This window comes from Falco peregrinus, chromosome 4, assembly GCF_023634155.1.
Source record: "Falco peregrinus isolate bFalPer1 chromosome 4, bFalPer1.pri, whole genome shotgun sequence".
Lineage (NCBI taxonomy): Eukaryota > Metazoa > Chordata > Aves > Falconiformes > Falconidae > Falco > Falco peregrinus.
Window position 1 is genome coordinate 8,535,378 of NC_073724.1, and position 20,762 is coordinate 8,556,139.

The window sequence follows — 20,762 nt, forward strand, 5'->3', positions numbered from 1 at the left end:
ATCTTGCTGTCAGACCAATATTGAGAGAGGTATGAATTGGCTTCAATCACAGAAATTAAGGTGTGGACTCTGAAGCCTAATGATTACATATTTCTTCCACAGTAACAATCAAAGTGCTTATCAGAGCTAACTGGATGAAAGAAATGTTTCAAGATAAATGACAGAATGACAGCAGCTGAGAGGCTTTTTTTTTTTCCTTTTTTTTCCTTGCACAGTCGCTCAGGACTGTTTAGAAAGAATTCAGACACACCCAAGGAGCCTCACGTTGTTAGATCAGGCCAGGAAACAGATTTTCTTTCCTCAAAATGGAAAAATGGAAAAATGTGAAATGCGATCAGAAAAAGAGTGTCTTGTATGGGAGGCTAAAAGTGTATTTGGCAAAGGAGATTTCTTTTTCTCTTTTTACTGCTGAAACACCCGTTTTTTTGCTGGTTGCCATTGAAACAAGTTGATAATGGAAATGTCCATTTGCCCATTTTTCTATGTCACTTTTCTTCCCAGGGGGGAAGGCAAACAAAGATAAACTGCTGCTCCATCAGCAATCATGGGGCTTGGAGTCAACCTCTTACTCACTTGTCTTATTCCGGCACATGCTTAGAGCATAGGGAGGTCTGAGTTAACCTGCAAAACATCACAAAACTGGGACTTGAGCTTGATTTCGGTAGGTGGAATTAGAAAGCAGAAAAACAACGTGTTCATTTCTGTGTGTACTTCAGGCAGAGCCTACAGAAGCTTGGAAGGTCCCAGTAGCAGCTGTGGCTCTGGCTGGCCACAGAGCAGAGCCTATAGCAGCTTGCTGAGGAGTACCTGGGGCCTTGCCTGTGTCATCTGTGCCTAATGAGCCCAGTGCTCCTGCCACCGAAGGGCTCTCTGCCCCTGTAATTTGTGCATTGCCCATGTCAGGACAGAGACATTTTACCACTGTGGCACAGGACGATAGTCTCTTAGCCTGCGTTCTGCCTTCCCTTAGCAGATGAGCGATGCAACAGCTGAACTCCATAAAACACAGCGTTTGAGAATTAAATCAGGAGCAAACAAAGCTTTGCATTACTCTATAGCACTTTGATCTCACGGATCCTGAAGTGTGCACCAAGTTGCGCTGTTGCTCCAGCTGCATCTGAGGGGACATGTGGGAGGACTTCTGCAGCTCTCTAGCAGGGGGTCGAAGCCAGAGCTGACCATCAGCCCAGCACTGCAGCACCAGCCCTCTCCCTTGCACCAGCTTTGCCCAGCCCGGGAGCGAGCTGGCAGGGGTGTTGGAGAAGGTGGGAGCACTGTATCTAGTCAGGTAGTTGCCTTGCCTCTGGCTGTCTTCATCTTCAGGAAACATCTTTTGCTCTGACATACTCCAAAGCTTGAATCTGCCGCATTTTTCTCAGCAAGATGTTTCCCTAATGTCATTTCCCAAGCTGGTAGTGTAATGTTTTTCCTCACAGATAGATCATAACCTCAGGCGGAGTGCAACTTCAGACATGGGTACATTTATGAAAAAATTGGCATACTCTTCTGTCAAGCAACAGTTAAAAGAAAATCTGCAAAGGGATTAGCTGCCATACACTCTGGGGCTTGCTGACAGATGTCCTGAAAATCTGGAAATGTGTCGATCTATCTTTACACAGGGTTGGGTTTTTTTTGTTCTCCCTCCTTCTCCCTCTCCTCGTCCTTCTGCCCAGGGCACACAAATGGGAATTCCTTCATGTCCATGGGGCTGCCTGGGAACTGCCTTGGTGCCATCTGCAGACCGGCATACTGGTCCTGGGATGCAACCTAGGCTGAGCTAGACCCAAAACCTCAGTCTTACAGATGCCAGCTTCCCTGCAACAGCAGCACTGCTGCTTGTGCCAGGGCAGTTAGGATTTTCTCTCTGTTCCAAATGCAACCTCTCAGCTCATTTTAAAGGAACTTAAATGTTGGCCATTAAATATAAATGTCTTCTTTCTCCTCTGGGTGAAACTGATGTTCAAATCTTCACACTGTAAATAAGGCCTGGAGAAAATGTTTTATGCAATCTTTCCATCAAACTAAATGGCTCTGGCCATTCCTCCCTGCTTTATTGGGAGCTCTAGGTGTGCCTCCTCCCCCTTTCAAAAGTGGTGGAGGAGCTCTGACCTTCCCCCAAGCCCATCTTCAGGCTTGGCGTAGCCACAAGACCCGGAGTTCTGTGGACTGTGTGGCGTGTGATCTCGGGCAAATCACATGGGGTGATTGTTTTTGAAAGTGCTTTCTGTTACTGGATGGTTTGATTCTGACTGCTCAATTTGAAACGCTCAGGTGGCCTCTGAGAGGAGGGGGGTGCAGATGCACACCTCCCCTCTCCGGACAATCCAGCTTTTTCAGCTGTTCCCCAGCTCTGGCTGGAGTCACTGCCCTCAGGGAGGGAGTCACTCCCACAGCTGCAGTTAAATCTCCCCCTCCTCTTTTTTCCCATCCCTCTTTTCCTCCTGCACAGGAAGGAAATCACTCCCCCTGACTTGCGGAGGAGTCAGGAGCCTCCTGCTTTGCTGAAAACAAGACAGGGGCCTGCCTGGCTCGGTTGGGCCCAGACCCCTCTTTGCTATACTCTGCAACCATTAGCCACGCAGGTCACTGCCTGCTCCAAAATCTAAAGGTTGCAAATCTATTTTGTGCCTCTCTCCCTCCCCTGCCTGCTGATCAGAGGAGTGGGGTAAATACCCACTGGGTCCAGTACTTGGAGGGTGTGCAGCGTTTTGACCTGAAGAAGGACCGGCATTCTTACTGCATAACGTACATATGATGTATTTCTGCCAAACTTCTTTTCTTTGAGGGCTGGACAATAGTCTAACTTCACTCTTCACCTGTGGGTCAAGGGAAGCATGTGCACGTCACACAAGTTGCGTGTTCAGAGTCTGGATGTTGATGTCACCTTGCTTCCCTAGGGCAAAGGATGCAGCTCTCAGTCACAGCTGTTGTATTACAGTCAGCGCCGGCAGCCCAGAGGTTTGGAAGACTCTACCCCGGTGGCCCTTGGTCACACACCAGCACCTGTTGGTTGTGCTTCTCCTGCTAGAAAAGGCAGGGACGATGACGGGAAGCACCCGTGACTTGGTATGAGCAGGAAGCAGCTCAACAAACAGCGGCACACGGGGTGGTTTGCCCCCTGCCCCAAGAGCGAGCTCCCACTGTCTGGCCTCTATATCTGCCTGCCAAGGCGAGAAACGGGGAAGCAAGCCTCAGCAGACTGCTGCCAGTGACTGAGCAACAAGAAAGGTGGTGGTGTGGGTTGTGACCTAATGTATATATCATCAGCATCGCTTGAGTCACGCCCGTCTGCCTCCAGCTATTACAGCGAGCCCTCTGCCAAAGAGCAACCGCATGGCCTGACCAAAATGATCCGACTGCTGCTGGGGATGGCGCTCCTGAATGACTCAGTTGTGCTGGGAGTACAAGGCAGCCCAGATCTGTCTTCCTGGAAAGCTGCTTCGCAGCACCCTTGTGCTTGAAACAGTTTTGTCTTTGCGGCAATTGTGGCGTTCGTTCCCATTCAGCCACATGAATAAGCCACGTGGATGGACAGACATCCGCAGGGAGTCGGAGTCCCACCGCAGGAGCTCGAAATGCTGGAGTCAAGCCTGAGGGAGGGCTGGATGCCTCCCTAGGTTTGAGAAAGTCTCCCTGCCCGAGCCTCAGTTTCCCCACTGATGCAGGAGTAAGGCCAATGTTTTCCTCAGAAGACCAGAGAGTGTTTGGGAAGTCTCTGAAGAAGGGCACTCGTGAACACCAAGCTATTTTTACTATTGGGGTCAGGGAGGAGAACACGTGCAAAGGTGATGAAGCTTTTGAAACACAGGTTCCCATTAATAGTCTTTAGCACACACAGTTCTTATTATAATCTAATTTGACTGCAATTGGATTAATCTTATAATGCTATAATGTCATTTCCATGGTCTTTTTATATTTTTATTGTTACTATGCATTAATGCAATACCCTGCAAGAGCTCTGAGAAGAGGATGTGAGTTTAGGGAATCTCTGATAACATTTTTGCAGGGCATTTTTATGCTTCTGTTAGACTCGTACACTGTAAAGTCACGCAGTGCCTGGAAACAGCAAGAATGCACCTAAATTCATCTTGAATTATCTTGTGACAGGCTCCACTGGCAAAAGCGATGTATTCAGAGCCAAGAAACCAGCAGTCCGCTCCCGACTTGTCCCTGACCTGCGCCAGGAGCTCACCTGAATCATGTCAGTGTTTTCCTCCCCATGTCTTCAGATGGAGATGGAAATAATTTGTCCATATAGGAATATAGTGGGTCTGTGGTCTATATCCCTTGCCATCTAGAAAAGCCTTATATTACCAAGCTTTAATGCTTCCTTTTTATTGAGCTTATCCTGAAAAAAAGCGTTTCTTCCTGCCTGTGCCCTGCATTTCTTAATTTGCCTTTTTTTTTCTTTTGCTATTATTTATTTCTCTAGTTATACATCTTTTGAAGCATTAGAGTAAATGATCTTTATCCTGCATCCATTTAAGGATGCTGGAAGTTTACTTCGAAGTAGCCCCACAGTGCTTGCTCTAAATACTCATGGGCTTGTCTGTGAGGACTTAGAATAAGAGACTGCATGTGAAAAATACTGAGCAAGCTGAGCGATATCACACTGGGTGACGTTTCAGCCCTCAAATCACCTAAGAGAAAAGGCAAATAGACTGGTATTTTCTATCAACTCTTATCATCACCTCTGTTCCTTTTCCAAGTCTCACTTGAAGGCAGTCTTGATGTAATTAAAGCTTAAGGGCCAAAGCGTGAGTTTCATTTTCAGTGCAAATACAACGCTAACCCTTTCTCTCCCACACGTCTCTGGTTATTCTTTGGCTCCTCTGTTCAGGGAGCATGACAAAGCTGCAAATTAAACCTCCCACTCCGAAAATGGCGTGGCTTAACATTATTAGCCTGCAGAAACAGAATTTGCTGGGTCACCAGGAGCTGGCTACCAATGCATCTGCCACGACAGCCACATTGGGAAGCGAGTCCATATGGTAATACAGACAGCTTGTGACTTCTGCTGGGTACAGCTTCTAAGGACTTGGCATCTTCTATTAGACATCCTGGGTTTGTGCTGGTTTCTGCCTTTCTGTGGCACAGAAGAGTTGGGTTCCTACACCTGCACCACCAAGACTTCATTGGGGGCTCTGTGCATAGGCAGAAGGGTCTCCTGAGAAGGGTCCTTGCAGGATCGGAGCACTAGAAGGGTACCTGACTTGCCATTGCTGTCACCCCTGGCCTCTTTTCTTATTTGTCTGAGCAAACAAGCAACTGGGGGTTTCGTTTGCAAGGACATTTGAACACCTGCAGCCTTGAGAAGGGCTTTCTCATTCATCTTTTATTTACAAACAACATCAACCCCAGTCCCCAGCATCGCCATATTTACGCATTTCAGCGTTTCTTGGATGTACTTTTGATGCATTTCTGCCGTTGACACATTGCAGTGCTGATTGCCTGGGCAGCATCCCAAGTGCAGCAGTGCCTGCTCACTGGGGGGGGATCACATCTGGCAACCGGGCATTAACGCCAGCCCTGGATTCGGGTCTCCGTTACAGCGCATCGCAGCGGGACGGTCACGAGTTGGTCAAAACTTGGAAAGCCCGGCTGTTATTTTTCGTTTGCATGGGAACAAAAGCGAGCGTTTATGCCCGTTCCCAAGAAGCCGGGTTCCCAGGAGCGCCCGAGGACTCGCTTCTTCCCTTAAAACAAAGGAACCCGGGCTTATCCCTGCGCTCTTTAACGACCCCGGTTCAGCCGCGGCCCCGCCGCCCCACGGCACAGCCCTTCCCGAGCCGCCCCCGGCCGGGCCGGAGTGTCCCTGCCGCCGCCGCGGCCGCGCAGCGCCCTGCCCGCCGCCCGGGGGCTGCCCGCCCCCCGCGCCTGCTGCCGGGGGGAGCGGGCGGCGGCGGGGCGGGGCGGGCCGGGGGCGGAGTTTGGCGGCGCGGAGGAAGCGCCGGGCACCCCGCGGTGGCGGCGGCGGCGGCGGCGGCAGCGCCGGGCGGGCGGGCGGGCAGGTGAGGGCGGCGGGCCGCGGCAAGCCGGGGGGCGCGGCGCCCCGTTCCCGTTCACAACTTTTCGGGGTGGGGTCTTTTTGTTGCTGCTCTGTGCCACCCCCCTTCCCCGATTTTTTTATTATTTTTTTTTTTTCCCCGCTCCGCGGACTGAGGCGATTGCTCCCCGTCCTCTGCCTCACCCCCGGGAGCCGTCGGCGAGGAGCGGAGCGGCGGGGAGGGGAGGCGCGGCGGCCGCCCCGCTGCGGGGGCGATGCCCCCGCCCGCCTTGGCGCCTCCCCGTGCCGGCCCCGCCGCCTTCCCTTTGTGCCGCCGGGCCCGGCGCGACGCCTGCCCCGGGAGCCGGCGCCCCGCGGCGCCCCTCGGCGGGAGGTAAGGGCGGCCGCCGCCCCGCGCCCCGGCAGCCATGCGGACCCTGCGGCCGCAGCTGGCCTCCCTCCTCCTCCTCGGTAAGTGCCGGTGGCCGGCGGGGGCGGGACGGGACCGGGGGTCCGCCGGGCGGGTCGGGACGGGACGGGACCCCCGGCGGGTGCGCTGCCTCCGGGAGGGTCACCCGTGCCGAAATCACCCAGCGCCTTCCCGCGGAGTTCTCGCCGCCCGCACTGTGCCTGCGGTCGGAGGTGGGGGGTGGGATAAATACATACGTATATATATGTACATGTACAATAAAGCAGGGCTCGCTCTCCACCCGCCGTACCCCGGTGACCGTTCTGGCCGAGCCCCGGGGCGCGGCGCGGGCTCCGGCCGGGGCTGGGAGCGGAGGGGACGGGCGGCTCCGCTCTGGGCACCGGCACCAACTTGGGGGGCAGCGGCCGGCGCGGGGCTGCGCCCTGCCGGGGTCGGGGCACGGCTCGGAGGGGAACCGTGAGGGCTGGGAGTTACGGGTGGGTGTTGAGCACAATGAAAGCAAGAGAAAATGCCCGGGGTAAGGTGGGCTGCAGAAACAAAGTCCTCCTCTTGGCTCTCGAAGCGTACGTTGAAACGTAGAGGGGAAGGAGAAATGCATTTTGAATGCTTTGTGCTGTCTCTGCGAACTCCTCCTGTACCCCTTTCCCCTCCTGCCGGCGTTTCATACCCTGCGGACCGTTCGTTCGGCGTGTTTGTGTCCCATCCCGCGAGTGCCTGCCCGGGGGGAAGCGTACGCGGTTCTGTAACGTCCTTTGGGACCCCGCTGCTGGGTGAGGGGTGCTGGAGCAATGCAAGATCCCTTACTACGAATTTGGGAAAAGCCGGACACCAGACAATTAGAAAGCCGCTTAGGGTTTTCTTTGAGGCAGCCCGATGTGCCTGGCTTAGTGCTGGTGGAAAATGCAGCGCGGCACCCTCATGCTGCTCTCTGCCCGGGTCTGCACAGGGCAGCCTCGGAGTTGTTTTGATTTGCCTTTTCGTCGGTGAGATTTTCTGCTGGCTTGAATGTTACTGAGGAAAGAAGCAGCAAGGCTGGCATCTTTACTGTCTTGAGAATTGTCACATGCCTGCTCTGCCAATTTGGAAACGTCTTTACTTGAATCAGTTGTGCTTCCATGTCTCTTAATTTGCTTGTGTGTGTGGTTTTTCATGCGCTGTATCTGTCTTTAGGAAACAGAAATGACTCTTTGAAATGGTTTGGGAGGAGGTTCAAACTTCCCTTAACCAGTAGCTTTCTTCCTTGGGTTCCCTGGAAAAAAAAAAAAAATACAAACCATCTTAAAGCTAAGTTTATCCAGGGTGACTTTGCTGCGTGAGTACAGGCAGGCTGTTGTAGCCCGCAAGATGGGTGTAGACGAACGGCAGCCTCTTGCTGGCTTGGCTTCACACGCTCCATCTCTCCTGTTGAAGAACAATAACACTATTCTGGATTAACTCTTCCTAATATGGAGCGGGCGAGCGGTCGGTTGCCTGCACGCCACTCGGGAAGCGCACCCGGCTGCTGCGACGGCGTAGCAGCAGAGGGCATCCATCGTCTCGCCGAAGGCTTCCCGCAGCCGTACAGAAGTGGGACCCGCCAAGCCTGCGCTGTACACCCCATGTCGGGGCGAACTGGGTGCCTGGCCGGCTGCCGAGACCGCCCCCGACTCTCCGCTTGCAGGAATTGGCTCTCTGGGTTTGACCTGAAACTGGCTCTTCCACGTGCCTTCACCCTTCCCCAGGGGGGATGAGCTGCGAGGTGTCTTCTGTCACTTGAAGAATCGGTTGCTTTTCAGTGGTCCCCAAATCCCACGGATGTATCTAGTTTGTAAAAATGGTTTGCTGGCCTCCTTGTGTTAAATGTGAGCTGTTTTTAACAGCAGGCAGCGTACCACGTGCATGCTTGGAGTTAGTTTTCTTTTGCTGTTTTTCACCTGGATTTCTTCAAACAGTTCATCTGCGTCTGCCCGTCTGTTGGTTTGTAACAAAACAGGGATGAGTGATCGGTCTGAAAGCCTCGAGTTGCAGAGAAGTGCTTTACGTTGCTGTTAGTAACACCGAGACATCAGTTGACTTAGTGGGGAAGAGGCTGGAATAAAAAGCCTTATTTTGTAACGTAAATCTCTGACTGGCTAGAAAAGGACTGTTGCTTTCCAAACAAGTAATGATAATGCTAGACTATATGGATAAGGTACTATGGCTTGGGTATGCAGAAAAAGAAATACAACTCAATTTTTCCTTATCCTTTTGCAAACTCAGGAGAATCGCTGAAGGAGGAATTGTGGTTATGGAAAGAGCTGGTGGATGATTTAATATAGTATATATCAAGCATTAACTAGCTACCAGAATCCAAGTAACTGCAAACCCAGGGTTTGAAAACCCACATCTGGCATGTGGGTGTAACATTTGTAGATCTCTGCTGTTTTTTCCCTTCTTGCTGCAGTGTTTGTTACAGGGTTCTTTAAACAAGTGGCACTTCATCACAGCAAGTACAAAATGGGAAAATAGAGCAAGTGCCGTAAATAATACTGATGCAGCGATGAGACCATTAATACTTGTGCCAGCCAGTGCTAATCCTATGTGTAGTTTCAAGATTTACCTTCTTTTTGGCGGGGATGCAAAGTCTGATACTCCCCATATTTATAGTATAATATATAGGAAACACAATAGGCTTCTGGGGAATGCTGAATTCATTCACGTCGGTGACTGGTTTATGAATAGTTCTGCTTTTGAGTCTCCTGCAGTCTCCAGAATACCACCTGTGAATGCAATTTACAGCTCTTTGTGTTCAAACATTGCATATGTATATATGTACATAGGCTCATTACCCTCTTCCTCTCTCTATTCATGCATAGTAATTGGTGATTTATTTGTGATTCCTAGAGGGGAGTAGAGCCTGCGTGTAAGTTCTTGAAACTGCAGCTCACTTGTAAATGGCACGTTGGAGTGAAATAATGATGCAGAGGTGACTCTTGGAGAAAGAAGGGATGATCATGAAGGCCTGTCTCCTGGAGGGGAAGGGGTGCTGGCTGGGGAACAGCAGTGTGCAGTTGACTGCTGTTGGAGTGCTCTGCTGTCGCACCCTGCTGCTCTCCTGCTGCCTGCCCAGGCACGGGCGCCGAGGGGGTCGGTGGCTGGCGCGCAAGCCTAGGTGCGCTAGAGCTGAAGGCTGCTTGGCTGAAGGGGAGCAGGCGGAGAAAATGGCAGAGTGGATGTTTGCACACACGGGGTTTGGGGTTGTTTTTGTTTACCAAAGCTAGCAGCCCAGGAACGTTGCCGGCGCCTCATCTGCTCCTCGATGCGTTGTTAGCAGCAGTGGCCAAGATCGTGCTTTCTCCATCTGCGTCTGCCCGAAGTCCTCCGCCGCGAGCTTCGTTTTGCCAGCTGATTGTGCTGCTTTCACCCCTGTGTTTGCTGCCTCTGGATCGCTGTGGTGTGTGGTGCTGGACCTAGACTGATCCCGGGTGGGCTGTAGCTCGGCTTCTTTTGGGGAGTGTGTTGGATGGGGGCTCTACAGGTGTCCCTGGCTGTTGCCTCATTTCTCCATGCGGTTCAGCCGGCCCTCTGCGTTTCCTGAGCGTGATGGGAAGTTGCTGCAACCGTCGGTGCCGGGCTGGCAGGCTCCGCTCTTGCACATCCCCAAATGTAGTTTTTCATGGGGTGACTCCCTCCCTGCAGTCTTGGCCAGACCACCTGACATCCTGAGGCTCCTGCAAATCCTGTTTATTTACACAGGAGGTTTTGGTTTATGTGAATTGTCGTCTTTTAGTTGACCTTCCGTCAACTTAGATGTCTTTATTAAAGCAATTTTTATTGTAAATCGAATGTGTACTTGGAACACTTTTACCAGACCCATTATACAAAGTGGAAGGTAGAATAAACAGCGCGCTGCAGACCACAGGGAGAGGGGTGAGAGAGACCGTGTCATAGGGAGAGCATCACTTCTGTGTTGGGAGGCTTATGGAATTTTTTGGACCAGGAAACCACCTTTTTTTTTTTTTTTTGTTAATTCTTTTAAAGTTCTTGCTTTTGGTCTCTCTTGGCTTCTTTCTTACCCCTACGTAATCAGTCATGGATTCCGCCATTGACCTAAAGGTCATACAGTTTAGTACGAAGCCAGAGATGTTTTAGTTTGTTGGAAGTCAGATGGAGTGCTGTGACCAGAAAGAGTGCTCCTCGCTGACTGTTAGCAATCTGCAGACCCTGCCCAGGAACTTGCAGCACCAGGAGAATTGCCTCAAAGGAAGGGGGGAAACTTTTCAAGCACAATTGGGTTTTCTTCTTGTTTTTAGGGTTCCTCTGCTTGTGATTTGACGTGTGTACTAGTATCAAGGACATTTAGGCCCTCCAGCCAGTGTCTGGAAAACTGCAGTATTGTGATTTGCCTCTGGCTTTTAAGTTGCTAAATACTCCTTAATGATAACCTGCTAAATGGGTTTTGACTCCATTTTTATATTGGCATTTCTTTCCTAGTCATGTAAAATCCTCTTAAGGAATAGTTTTCTGGTTAAATGTTAGGAGACGTTTAGCATCTGTTTCTTATCAGCTATGGAGAGACTAAAATGGAGCCTTTCCTGACAAAGCGGGTTTTGATCAAATTGCAAGGCAAAGAAATTGGGTCTGCAGCTGCCTTTGGTGGGTCTAGGATGTCTGCATGCATATATGTCATTTCCAGCTCTAACCTGTTGCTCACCTTGTCTCTGTCAGTGTACTAAGAACATGTTTCCAGTGATGTATGTTAGTAAGCTTTTTGTCATTAGAAGGTTTAATTAGCAAATGGCAATGAGACAAGAGGAAATCTTGCCTTTCTAGCTGCTGCAAAAGTCACATTTCAGTAAGTAATTGAAGATGAGCACAAAACCAGATCATCTCAGCTAAGTGATGCAAAGCTTTTCTCAAAAAAGGGAGAGTCTTGGACACTCGGGGCTTCTGCTGTTGCTGCACAGTACTTGCACAAATGCAAAAAAGCAGGGCTGCTCTTTGAAAGGAGTTGTTCCTGCCCAGCATGGGGAGGGAAGGGTGTGGGCCAGGGTGCTCATATGAGGAACTGGTTGGGGGGACTTGCTCGGTCTGGAAACTAACATGGCAAACCCAGTAAGTACATAGAGGGATTGAGGGGCTTGTCTGACTTGCAAGTAGATCCATTTTTCACGTGATCCTCCAGACGTTTATGGGGCCTGTGGAAAGAGGGGTACTGGGGAGGCAGGTAGCTGGAGGGCGTGGGGAGTTCGTTTGGCTGGGTTACCCCAGTCTGCTGTTCATGCACCAGGGCCTTGGTACCATGGGTCCAGGGTGTGCAGCCGGTTGCTCAGCCCTGCCAAACAAGTGAGTTGAACCCAGTGTTTGACCACAGCCACTGTCCTAACTATTACCAGCTTCTGACAGAGGCTGCCCACTCTGCCCTGCATAGCATTTAATCTGCGGTTTCTGCCTGGAGCCATTGCCTGTACACTCCTAAGGCTCCTTCTTGCTGATTTTACTCTGCTGCTGGTGGTTCCTTGGTGTTCCCAGGTCCTTTTCCTGCTCTTGCCGAGCAGTGGTCCTCTGGGAGGGAAGAGCTGGCCCACTGTTAATTGGAGGAGTAGGAAAAAGGTGGGCCAAGGGAAAGTGTAAGGAGAAGGAAGGTGAAGAACCCAGCTGATAAGATAGATGAGAACAGGCTCTGGAGGATGGATCTTACCAAATGCTAGGCCTTCCACCGCACACGCATCTTTTAAAGCATCAAAGACTCCCAAATACCAAAGAAACTGAGATAGTGAGGATCTGTCTGTATTTGTTGTCTTGTTCCTGAGCAGCGTACCTGCCACCCTTCTTGGCTGCCTTCTGCTTTCCTACCGAGCTATTGATTCCATTTGGGACTTGAAAAATTATCTAGCGCCTCTGTCTCTTCTGATCTTGGCAGCCGTAAGAAATCTTTGCCAGTCAGAAAGGACTGACACTGCTGTGGAAGTGCAGGAATAAGGAGATTCCTCTGCAGTTTCTGGCAACAAAGTTGGCCCCGTCAGGGTAGCAGAAACCATCAGGTTCCACAGCATATGCTGCAGAGCCACACGCGCAGCAGCTGCATAGCCATTAGCACCGCCGAGCGTTAAGAGTAATGCCTGTTGGTTGGTGTCCTGGGTTTTGTTGTTCCAGCCCTTGCAAAACAGCTCATCGGGGTCTGAACAAGCTTGGAGGTGATTTTGATGTACAGCTGTGGTGGCACTGCTAATTCTTCGTTTTGTTTGAGCTAGTGGCATAAGTCTGGAGTTGGTGTCATTTGGTGTTCCCTACCCTGTGCAAAAAAGTAGATAGCTTTGCTTCCCAGCAAATGCGTTCTGCTCTGGAGTCACTGTGGTTACAGGGGAATAGTGGGGATTAGGTGATGCATCTAGGCTTTTGGGGGATTTTCTTGTTTGTTTTCTTGGTGATTGTTTTCCCCCTGCTGCTACATCCCTGAGTTCTCTGCCTGAGACACTCTGTCACTTTTATGGCTTTTGGGCTTTTTATGGAAATTGAGAAGCTTGTTAAAGGGAGCTGGGAACACAGGGTGAGGTAGATGTGTTTTTCTATGGAGTCTGTATTGTTAAATGTTTGTTCTGGTTTTGAGAGTATCTTGGCACTGACCCAGGCTGCTGTGTGAAATGGATGGTTTCTGAAGCCTTTGGAGAGGTGGAGGCTTGGAGATGAGATACTGAGCCCCAAAAAAGCAAAAAAGTTTTTCTTTGTCTTTCAGGGAGAGAAGGGCTCTGATCTCTCATTACAGCGTGGATATCAAGTTTTGAATGCTTAGAAAAAGATTTAGCCTTTCTTGAGGAACCTTTCTATCTCCATTCAACATCATTGAGAGACGCAGGAATCTCCCCAGGTTCCTCCAAACCTCTCTGAAAGTGGAGCTGGGCCTTGAATAAGAGTCACAGGAGAAGGCAGGTGCTTGTTGCCAGAAGTCGTCCAGAAGCTCTTCACTCCAGAAAACCATAGTGCTGGAATCTGGCACTTATTAACTCGCGTTACCCGGTACCTAGGATCTAGCCAAAGGGCTGTGGCTGGCTGCCAGGCTGAAATTACCAACCTGGGTGTCAGGCCTTGTTGGTTCCTTCTTGCTAGCTTGAAATAGGAGCTCCCAACAAGCATGTGTGCCAGCCCTTCTCCTAGTCATGTTTCTTACAGCTTTGTAAAGTGTTCGAGGTAATTATAGTACTTACTAATATTTATTCTCTTCTAAGCAATTATCTGAATGCATTTATCTCCGGTGTGCTTTCAAAGTACTCTGCCCCCTCTCACAATATCATTTCATCTCCCTGGCTCGGTGCGTTCTGCTCCCTCCCTTCTCATACAATCCTTGGGCCTCAGCTTCCTCCACCTCCTGAATATGCTGTCAAGCTTTGCTTTCCTCTACTGGAGGTTCCCGTACCCTGTCTTCCTACTCTGCTGTCTAATCCCGTTACGGAGGAGGGATGTTTGCTAGGTTTTGGAGGGGATGATTGCTTAACCGCCCTGCCAGGTGCTAAGGCGCTTTGCAATGAAGGGCATAGATACCAAGAGGAACTGGGCTGGCGTCATGCCATCTCCCAGCTTTCTGCTGACTGCTTCTGGCCTGCAGACAATATCTTAAGAGCTCCTGCTGAAGGGTTTGACCTTTATGCCTGCAGTGTTATCTGGCGCCTACAGCTGGAGTCACAGCATGCAAATTCCAGTGCTTTCTTCTGACTTGTGATACGATTGTGTAGGCAAGTCACTCCGTCTCTGTTCTTGGCCCCTTGAAGTAGAGAGAGTGGCTTAAAAGGTGTCATGGGATTTTTACTTTTTTTTCTTAAAAAAAAAAAAAAAAGTGCAGTGTTAGGGCTGAGGTTTTGCTTGCTGTTGTTGAGCGAGCAGGCTGCTTTTTTCTTAGTACATGTTGGGAGCGTAGCATGGAAGAGATTGTTATGCCCTGATTGATTTCACTCGTGGTGTTAGGAAAAGAAGAAAATTGATTTGTACTTTGAGCTCTATGGTGTTACCCGCACAAGCTTTCTCGCTTATCGTACACTTATCGTATGTGAATGGGACCAGCCTCTTCTTGCCACCTTGTTAGGCTCGTGGGGCGTAGCCCATGTGACTGTAACTTGGAGCTGTTGTGATTCATTCCAGCCATCAGTGTTACAGCAGCACAGTTAATCTATGGGTCACTGGCATGTAAGGAGCTGTTACGTCTAATCAATCCCATGCCATGAGCTAGCTGGCAGTTAAATCTAATCCAGAGTCTGTAGCTGCCAAATGCTTTAAGTTGCCAAGCTCTTGCTCCTTTCTGCTGTAAATCAGGCAGACTTGAACAAGATCGGCTTCAGGTGCCCTGCCTGTGAGCAGGGATCAGAGTTCAGCCTCAGATGCCTGTATTGCAGAGGGGCAGAGGTTGTCCAGAGTCTGAAGGGCTGCAGGGTGGATGTAAATCTACCTGCTCATCTTCATATGTAGCTATCAAAACGCCTTCCTTCTTCTCATCTTGCATCGCTGTTTCTCCCACCTCCTTCCCCTTGCCTGGATGTAAAGAGTGGTGTTCAGAGGTGGCCTCATGTACTGCCATTGTCATTAGAGCATACAGGGACCCTGCCTGTGTTCTTGCATGTGTTTAAGCCTTGCCTGAGATGCCTAGTTTTGTTGTCGTCTTTCCACTGCTCTCACACTGCACCCACTCCTCTTGAATTTCCCACTTGTGCACGTAGGGTCCCTCTGCAGCTGCAGGTAAACCCCCTTTCCCTCCATAGCAAGAGCTCTCCCATGATGTGCTTGGACATACACCTTCTTCCACCGCTGAAAGTGCAAGAGGTGAGTCTAAAAACCTGCTTCCTCTGCTTTTGTGGGGCAAGTCACGGGACATCATCCCATTTATCTTTTAAATAGAGTAACTTGGCAAAAGGAAAGGATGCAGGCTGCCAGTTGTTATACACATGTGTTTGCCATCTGTTTGCTTTGGCTTGTGTGCTCCCAGGGAGCTTGGCAGGGGACACTTGCTGCCCCGCAACCACCATGCGAAGGAAGGGCAGCGCATAACTGCAGCAGTTATTCAGATTTGTGCTTGGGCTGACCTTTTTTTCAGCCTTCGCAGGGGAGAAGGTGGCAGCAAATGTGTGGTGGGAAGGAGGCTGGTTTCCTTCTGGCAGAGGAAGCCATCTGAGACCACCCTGAGCTGAGTGGGGTGGTGTAGGGTGGGTGAAGGGGTCTGACTCAAAGAGGTCTGTCGCCTCCTCCTGTAGGCATGCCCATGCTGGGCTGGTGTCAGCCCTACTTGTGGCTTTCATCTGGATCAAAAAGCTGTGTAGTTCAGTCTGCCCCTGTCTTTTGGCTGGCTTGTTTTAGGGAGGATGTAGGGATGAGAGGGGTGAGCGCAAGCAAAGATTTACTGTGTGTCAAATACCTAATAGCTGCTCTAGCAGATCCACTGGGATGCGTTACTAAAAGCATCCTAATGGTCTTGATGTAATGGGTTTGAGCCTTGGAAACCCGATTGCTGGGAAGGGCGGCCCAGGTCTTTGTGCTTGGCTCCTGGAGGAGGAGGTCTGGATTCCCAGCAGGTGTCAGGGCAGGCAGCAGGAGCTGGCTCTTTGGGGTGCCAGTCCCTCCGTGAGATGGAGCTGGAGGGGAGCCATGTGCAGCACTTTGGCATGGCAAAGGAATGACTTGGGAGGCTTGGCCAAGCACCAACTACCGCTGTTACCTCGGAAATGTAGATTACCAGTGATTGCAGCTGTGTGGAGGCCAACTAATTCCCTAAAGAGATGTAATCTGAGGAAAGGGTAATTTTCTTTACAGAGACATCTGGGTGTTGGTGGAAGAGAGGGAGATGCACAGAGGAGCGTGGCCGTAGCTGAGGCCAGCAGCCTCTAAGCCTGGCTGCTGGCAGCACTTGTGGGAGGGAGAGGTACTGGGGGATGTGGCTCCCACCCCAGCTGTAGGAGCGGTACCCAGCTCTGCTGCTCCCATTTTTTCTAAGCACCACTGTTCCTGGCATCATCCAACCTCCTCCTCCTGGTACTGGCAGTGGCCTGGGAAGGAGGTGGGCTGTTCCTTGCCTGCAAAAATGATGGAAGCAAGGGTCACGTGAGAAGGGGAGGGTTCATCAGTCTTGGAAGATGCCAGTGGAGTCATGAAGACCCCTGAGATAGCAGGGGGTGATAAAGAAGGGGTAGAAATGAGGGCAACAAGAGATAGCAGCAATCCAGTTTTACAGTGGACGGGCAGACGTGCATATATGTTGTCCTGAAAGCGCTGCAGTAGAGGTTCGTTGTAGTTACTGGGGTGATCGGCATCAGTTTCTAAATCCTTCTCTGTATGTGTGATGTGAGTCTTGAGTGTGGGTAGGGTGAAGCGAGGCTTCTGGGGAAGTATGCTAGTGGGAGGCCAAAAATAAATTATCAAAAGAAAGAATTGAGAAATTAACAAAGCTAAACGGATGTATGCAGCTCCAAGAAAAGGGTGTCATGTTTGAAAGCATATTTTTGAAAATCCATTTGCTTAGTCATCTTACAGATAACTTCGCTATTTTTACCTTCTTTGCTCTGATGACACTTTGCTGTCTATATCATGGGTTTAGCATTAGCATTCTTTTCTAGAGTACAGGGAAAAATGTATCTGCTAATTTTGAGTTGGCTTTGTAGAATTGCTCTACCTCTTGGCTGTGAAATAAGTAAAATACTGTTATTAAATTTATTTTAAAGGAGCATAGCTGGCATTATTTCCCTCCTAACCCATTTTTTTTTTAACCCATCTCCCATGTCTGCAATCACATTTGAATAGAGAATATATTCTCCTGCCATTTCAAGTGTAGTAAGTGCCGTTCCTTCAACTCCCCCAAACAGAAAAGTAGTGATGTTTGGGTTCAGCACAGTAGTCTACTGGGGAATGAATGCAAGATCAAGGACATTTGCAGATTTTTATGTCTTTGTGTTTGCAGGGGCTGTGGCATTGCTAGCAGGTTGCTCACAAATGGTGGCTTAGATTACCTCTCTTGCAGGCTGTGAAGATTTCATCTTGCCATTCCTATTTGATCTGCAAGTGGTGATGAGAGCTGTATACTCAAATTCAGAATTTCTGAGTAGCAGTCGGCAGTCATTAGGGCAGTGCTTAGACCCCAGAGGCTTTTTCTGTGTTTTCATCCTGTTTCAGTAACTGTGTCTCTTGTTATCTTGTTCCTGAATATTTTCTCTTGTAAGAGGAGACTGTTTGTTGCAACTGTTAAACCTCAAATGTCTTGAATCTCCCTTAGGGAAGAGGAGGAAAAATTGCTGAGGTTTCTGCGTAAGTAGACTATAGAAACACCTACGCGTCTTTCTCAAGTATACAGCCAGGAGGTATTGTTGGTGCTGTCCTAACCAGCCGATGGATGCTGGCTGGTTCAGCCTGTGATTCTTCCCTCTTGCTTGCTCGCTGTGTCGAAGGGGGTTTAGTGAGGGAGCTGGAGTTTCTTTTTTCTGTGACATGTGATGGTACTGGATGCCTCTGGTTGATTTTGTCAGAGCAGTGTAGCTAGGAGGTGTCAAAGGAAATTATGGATGTTTGTTCAGTCTCCTGGCTGGATATAAGCATGCGGGTTTTAGTGAAATGTGCGTTGAATAAACATTGGGTAAATCTCCTAAATGGAAACCGGTGTTGGGAGCTGTGCTTATCTTCATGGCAGGATTTTAAAAAAATGTTTGTAATGAGAAGAGTTTTGCACCCTGTGTTTGGTTCCCATTGGTTCAGTGGTTTGTAATGTTCCTCCTTGTGTTCCCTTTAAAGCCAGCCAGCCAGCCTTAGGAGAGGATTATCCAAGTAAAATTATCCGAAGCCTATGTTGCCATCAGAGTTCCTTCTTTCCCCTTCTTCCGCGGTGCCGGTGGCTAACCTGGGCCCTGGCGTGACCACTGCCATACTAATGTGCTGGGGTCCCCCCGGCCTTGCTGGAGCTCCTCGGTCCCACCTGAGGAGATGGGCTGGGCGAGTGGGCCCGGCTGCAGCAGAGAGCCGGTGGGGCTGGAGCCCCCAGAGCCCCTCGCTGGCAGCCCTGTCCCAGGAGGAGATGACTTTGTGCCTCCCCTGTCACGGCCTGGCCTGAGATGGGGATCTGTGGCAGGGTGTGCCACCATCCCCCCACTCCCGACGCCCCCTCGGGTTGTCCTACCTCCTCATCGGGAGGCCCAGGGGATGCGAATGTGGTGTTCCACACATAGGGCGGCTGTGGTGGGCCTGGGGGCACTGCCCCAGCCTGGGACATGGCTTTGGGCACCGGGGTTGGCTTTTGCGTGCTTTGGGACGTTTACCAGGAGCGGCCCTATTGCAGTGGTGCCCCAGCCTTGCCTTGCCGGCTTGTGCAGGGCATTTAATTGCACCTCTGCGCACGGAGGTGGTATTTCATAGCTGCCACGGGCAGGTGCTTGTGAAGCTGTGCTAGTGGGTGTGTAATGCAACCGGTGTCAACCCTCACCGCTTGCAGTCCGCTGCAGTAAACTGGGGCGGTGGATGGCATCACAGCTCCTTTGGGAGCTCCTCTACCCAGCTTCCCGGCCCTGCCTGCCTCCCTCCCTGCTCCCTGTCTCTATACTGGTCTCCCCCAGCTCCATCAGTCCTCGACAGGTCTGGAGCATGTGTGGCATTTTGGTGTGGTTGGTGTATCTGTTCAACTTGCATCAGTCAGTCGCTGTTAAGGCTTATAATCAGGAGAAAATCTCTGGGGCACAGCTATTTACAGAAAAAAACAAACCACCCTTCCAGACTTGCATCAAACAAGAGTTTTATTCTCATTAATTGAATTCCTCTAGAGCCTGATAACTTGGGCATGTTGAAATCAGATAAATAAAAAGCCTCCCTCCCTGGTAGCTATGTAAGCCTTTCCTTAACTCCCTGATCAGAGGGGACTAGGCTTTGCTAAGTAAGTAGCTGAAGATCAAAACTTCTGTGTACGTCTGCTCATTGGGAAGTGTGGGCAGGAGGATGCTCAGTGTGGTGTATCGGCAGAGGGTTTACCACCCCCACCCCCCCTTCCTTTCTCAGTTAATTGGAAAAGATTTTTTTGTTTAGTGACAAATGCTGTTTAGTCACCCTCAGACACGTAGTCTGTGTCTAGAAACTGGGACTGTGCTTTCTTCCAGACCTTCAGCTAAACCTGCAGCCCTGCAAAGGGGCGAGTCCGCTCTTGCTGAAGTTGCGGTGTCTTGCCTTTGGAGCATCTCTTGGAGCCACGCTGCCCCATCTTGTCACATGGGTGACAAGATGTGTTGCTCTGGGAGGCGGGAGGGCGTTTGGACTTGTGCCTGAGGTGTGGTGTTGCTGAGCTGATGCTGTAACCCTGAAAAAATCCAACTCGCAGCTTTTTCCAGACTCAATACATCAAGTGAGACTTGCAGTCATTAAGGTCATGTCCCTTTCTCCATCACATCTCTTGCGTGTAGTTCTTGTCTCTGTGCCAAGGGCTGGGGCCCCTCTCGTTCAGCAAGTGCTGTTGGTTAGTCCAGGGTTGTTCCACCCTGTGCCTAGATCACCCGTGCCATAGCGAGGTACCTGGCTTGCCAGGCAGGCTTTTGCTTGTCTTGGTTTTCAGCCAACACCCCTCTCCCCCTTTGGGGTCTTTTTGCTTTTCCCCTCCCCTGCCACCCCTGGTGCCACCTTTTTTCTTGCACCCTCGTCTTGGATTTCCTCCCACCCCTCTTCTTTTGTCAGCATTTCTGTCCCATAGCTGTTTACACCACTGATGCAGTGGCATCTGCCCCCACCCCCCCGGGACACTTTTTCCACCCTCTCTCCCATCTCCTGGCCCCACCATCTGCTGCCTCTGCTCCTGCTGTCGTGCAGTGCCATGAAGCCGGCATGAGCCCTCTGACCGCATCGACCTCCCCGTCTGGGAGTGCTCAGCTCCTTCCCTCTGCCTTGTTCCTATAAACCCTTTAACTTCTGCTTTGCTGAATGCTGCTAAGGGTACTTTCCCTCCCCTCCCAGCCTGGATAGCCCTTTCTCCACCTTCAGATTCGCTCCTCAAACCTTAGCGACTCTGCAAAGAGGACTGGCATATAAATAAGGGCCTGCCTTTACCTGGGGGGTTGCCCTGTACTCTTTTTCCTTCTCTGTGCTTTTCACAAAGTTAGATTTTTCTAACCTTTTTGCTTGCTTAAGGATCCCAGCTCATTTTCCCTTGTCTCTGCCATTTGCTTTGCTACTCATAGCCTCTCTCCCTCAGTGCAAAGCTGCTTTATCCCCTCCTCCTTCAGCAGCTGCTCTGTCCTCTGCAAGCCCCATGGGATGCTCTGTCTGGAGTTCTTGCCTCCCAGCTCTCCGCCAGTTTAGTCTGTCTCTGTGATTTACTTCGCAGGGGTTTTCTTAATAGAGCCCGCTGCTCTGCGTCTGTGTCGTGATGCAGCGTTACCTTCCTTGACTTAG

General features: G+C 50.5%; 1 protein-coding gene across 1 annotated transcript in view; it reads left to right on the plus strand.

The window, feature by feature from the left end:
• The first annotated feature begins 5,979 nt into the window (after positions 1-5,979).
• Positions 5,980-20,762, plus strand: part of IGSF3 (immunoglobulin superfamily member 3) — a 100,183-nt gene continuing 85,400 nt past the window's right edge. The window contains 1 exon segment of the mRNA XM_055802419.1: positions 5,980-6,457. Coding sequence (XP_055658394.1) covers positions 6,415-6,457 — 43 coding nt within the window. The 5' untranslated portion in view covers positions 5,980-6,414.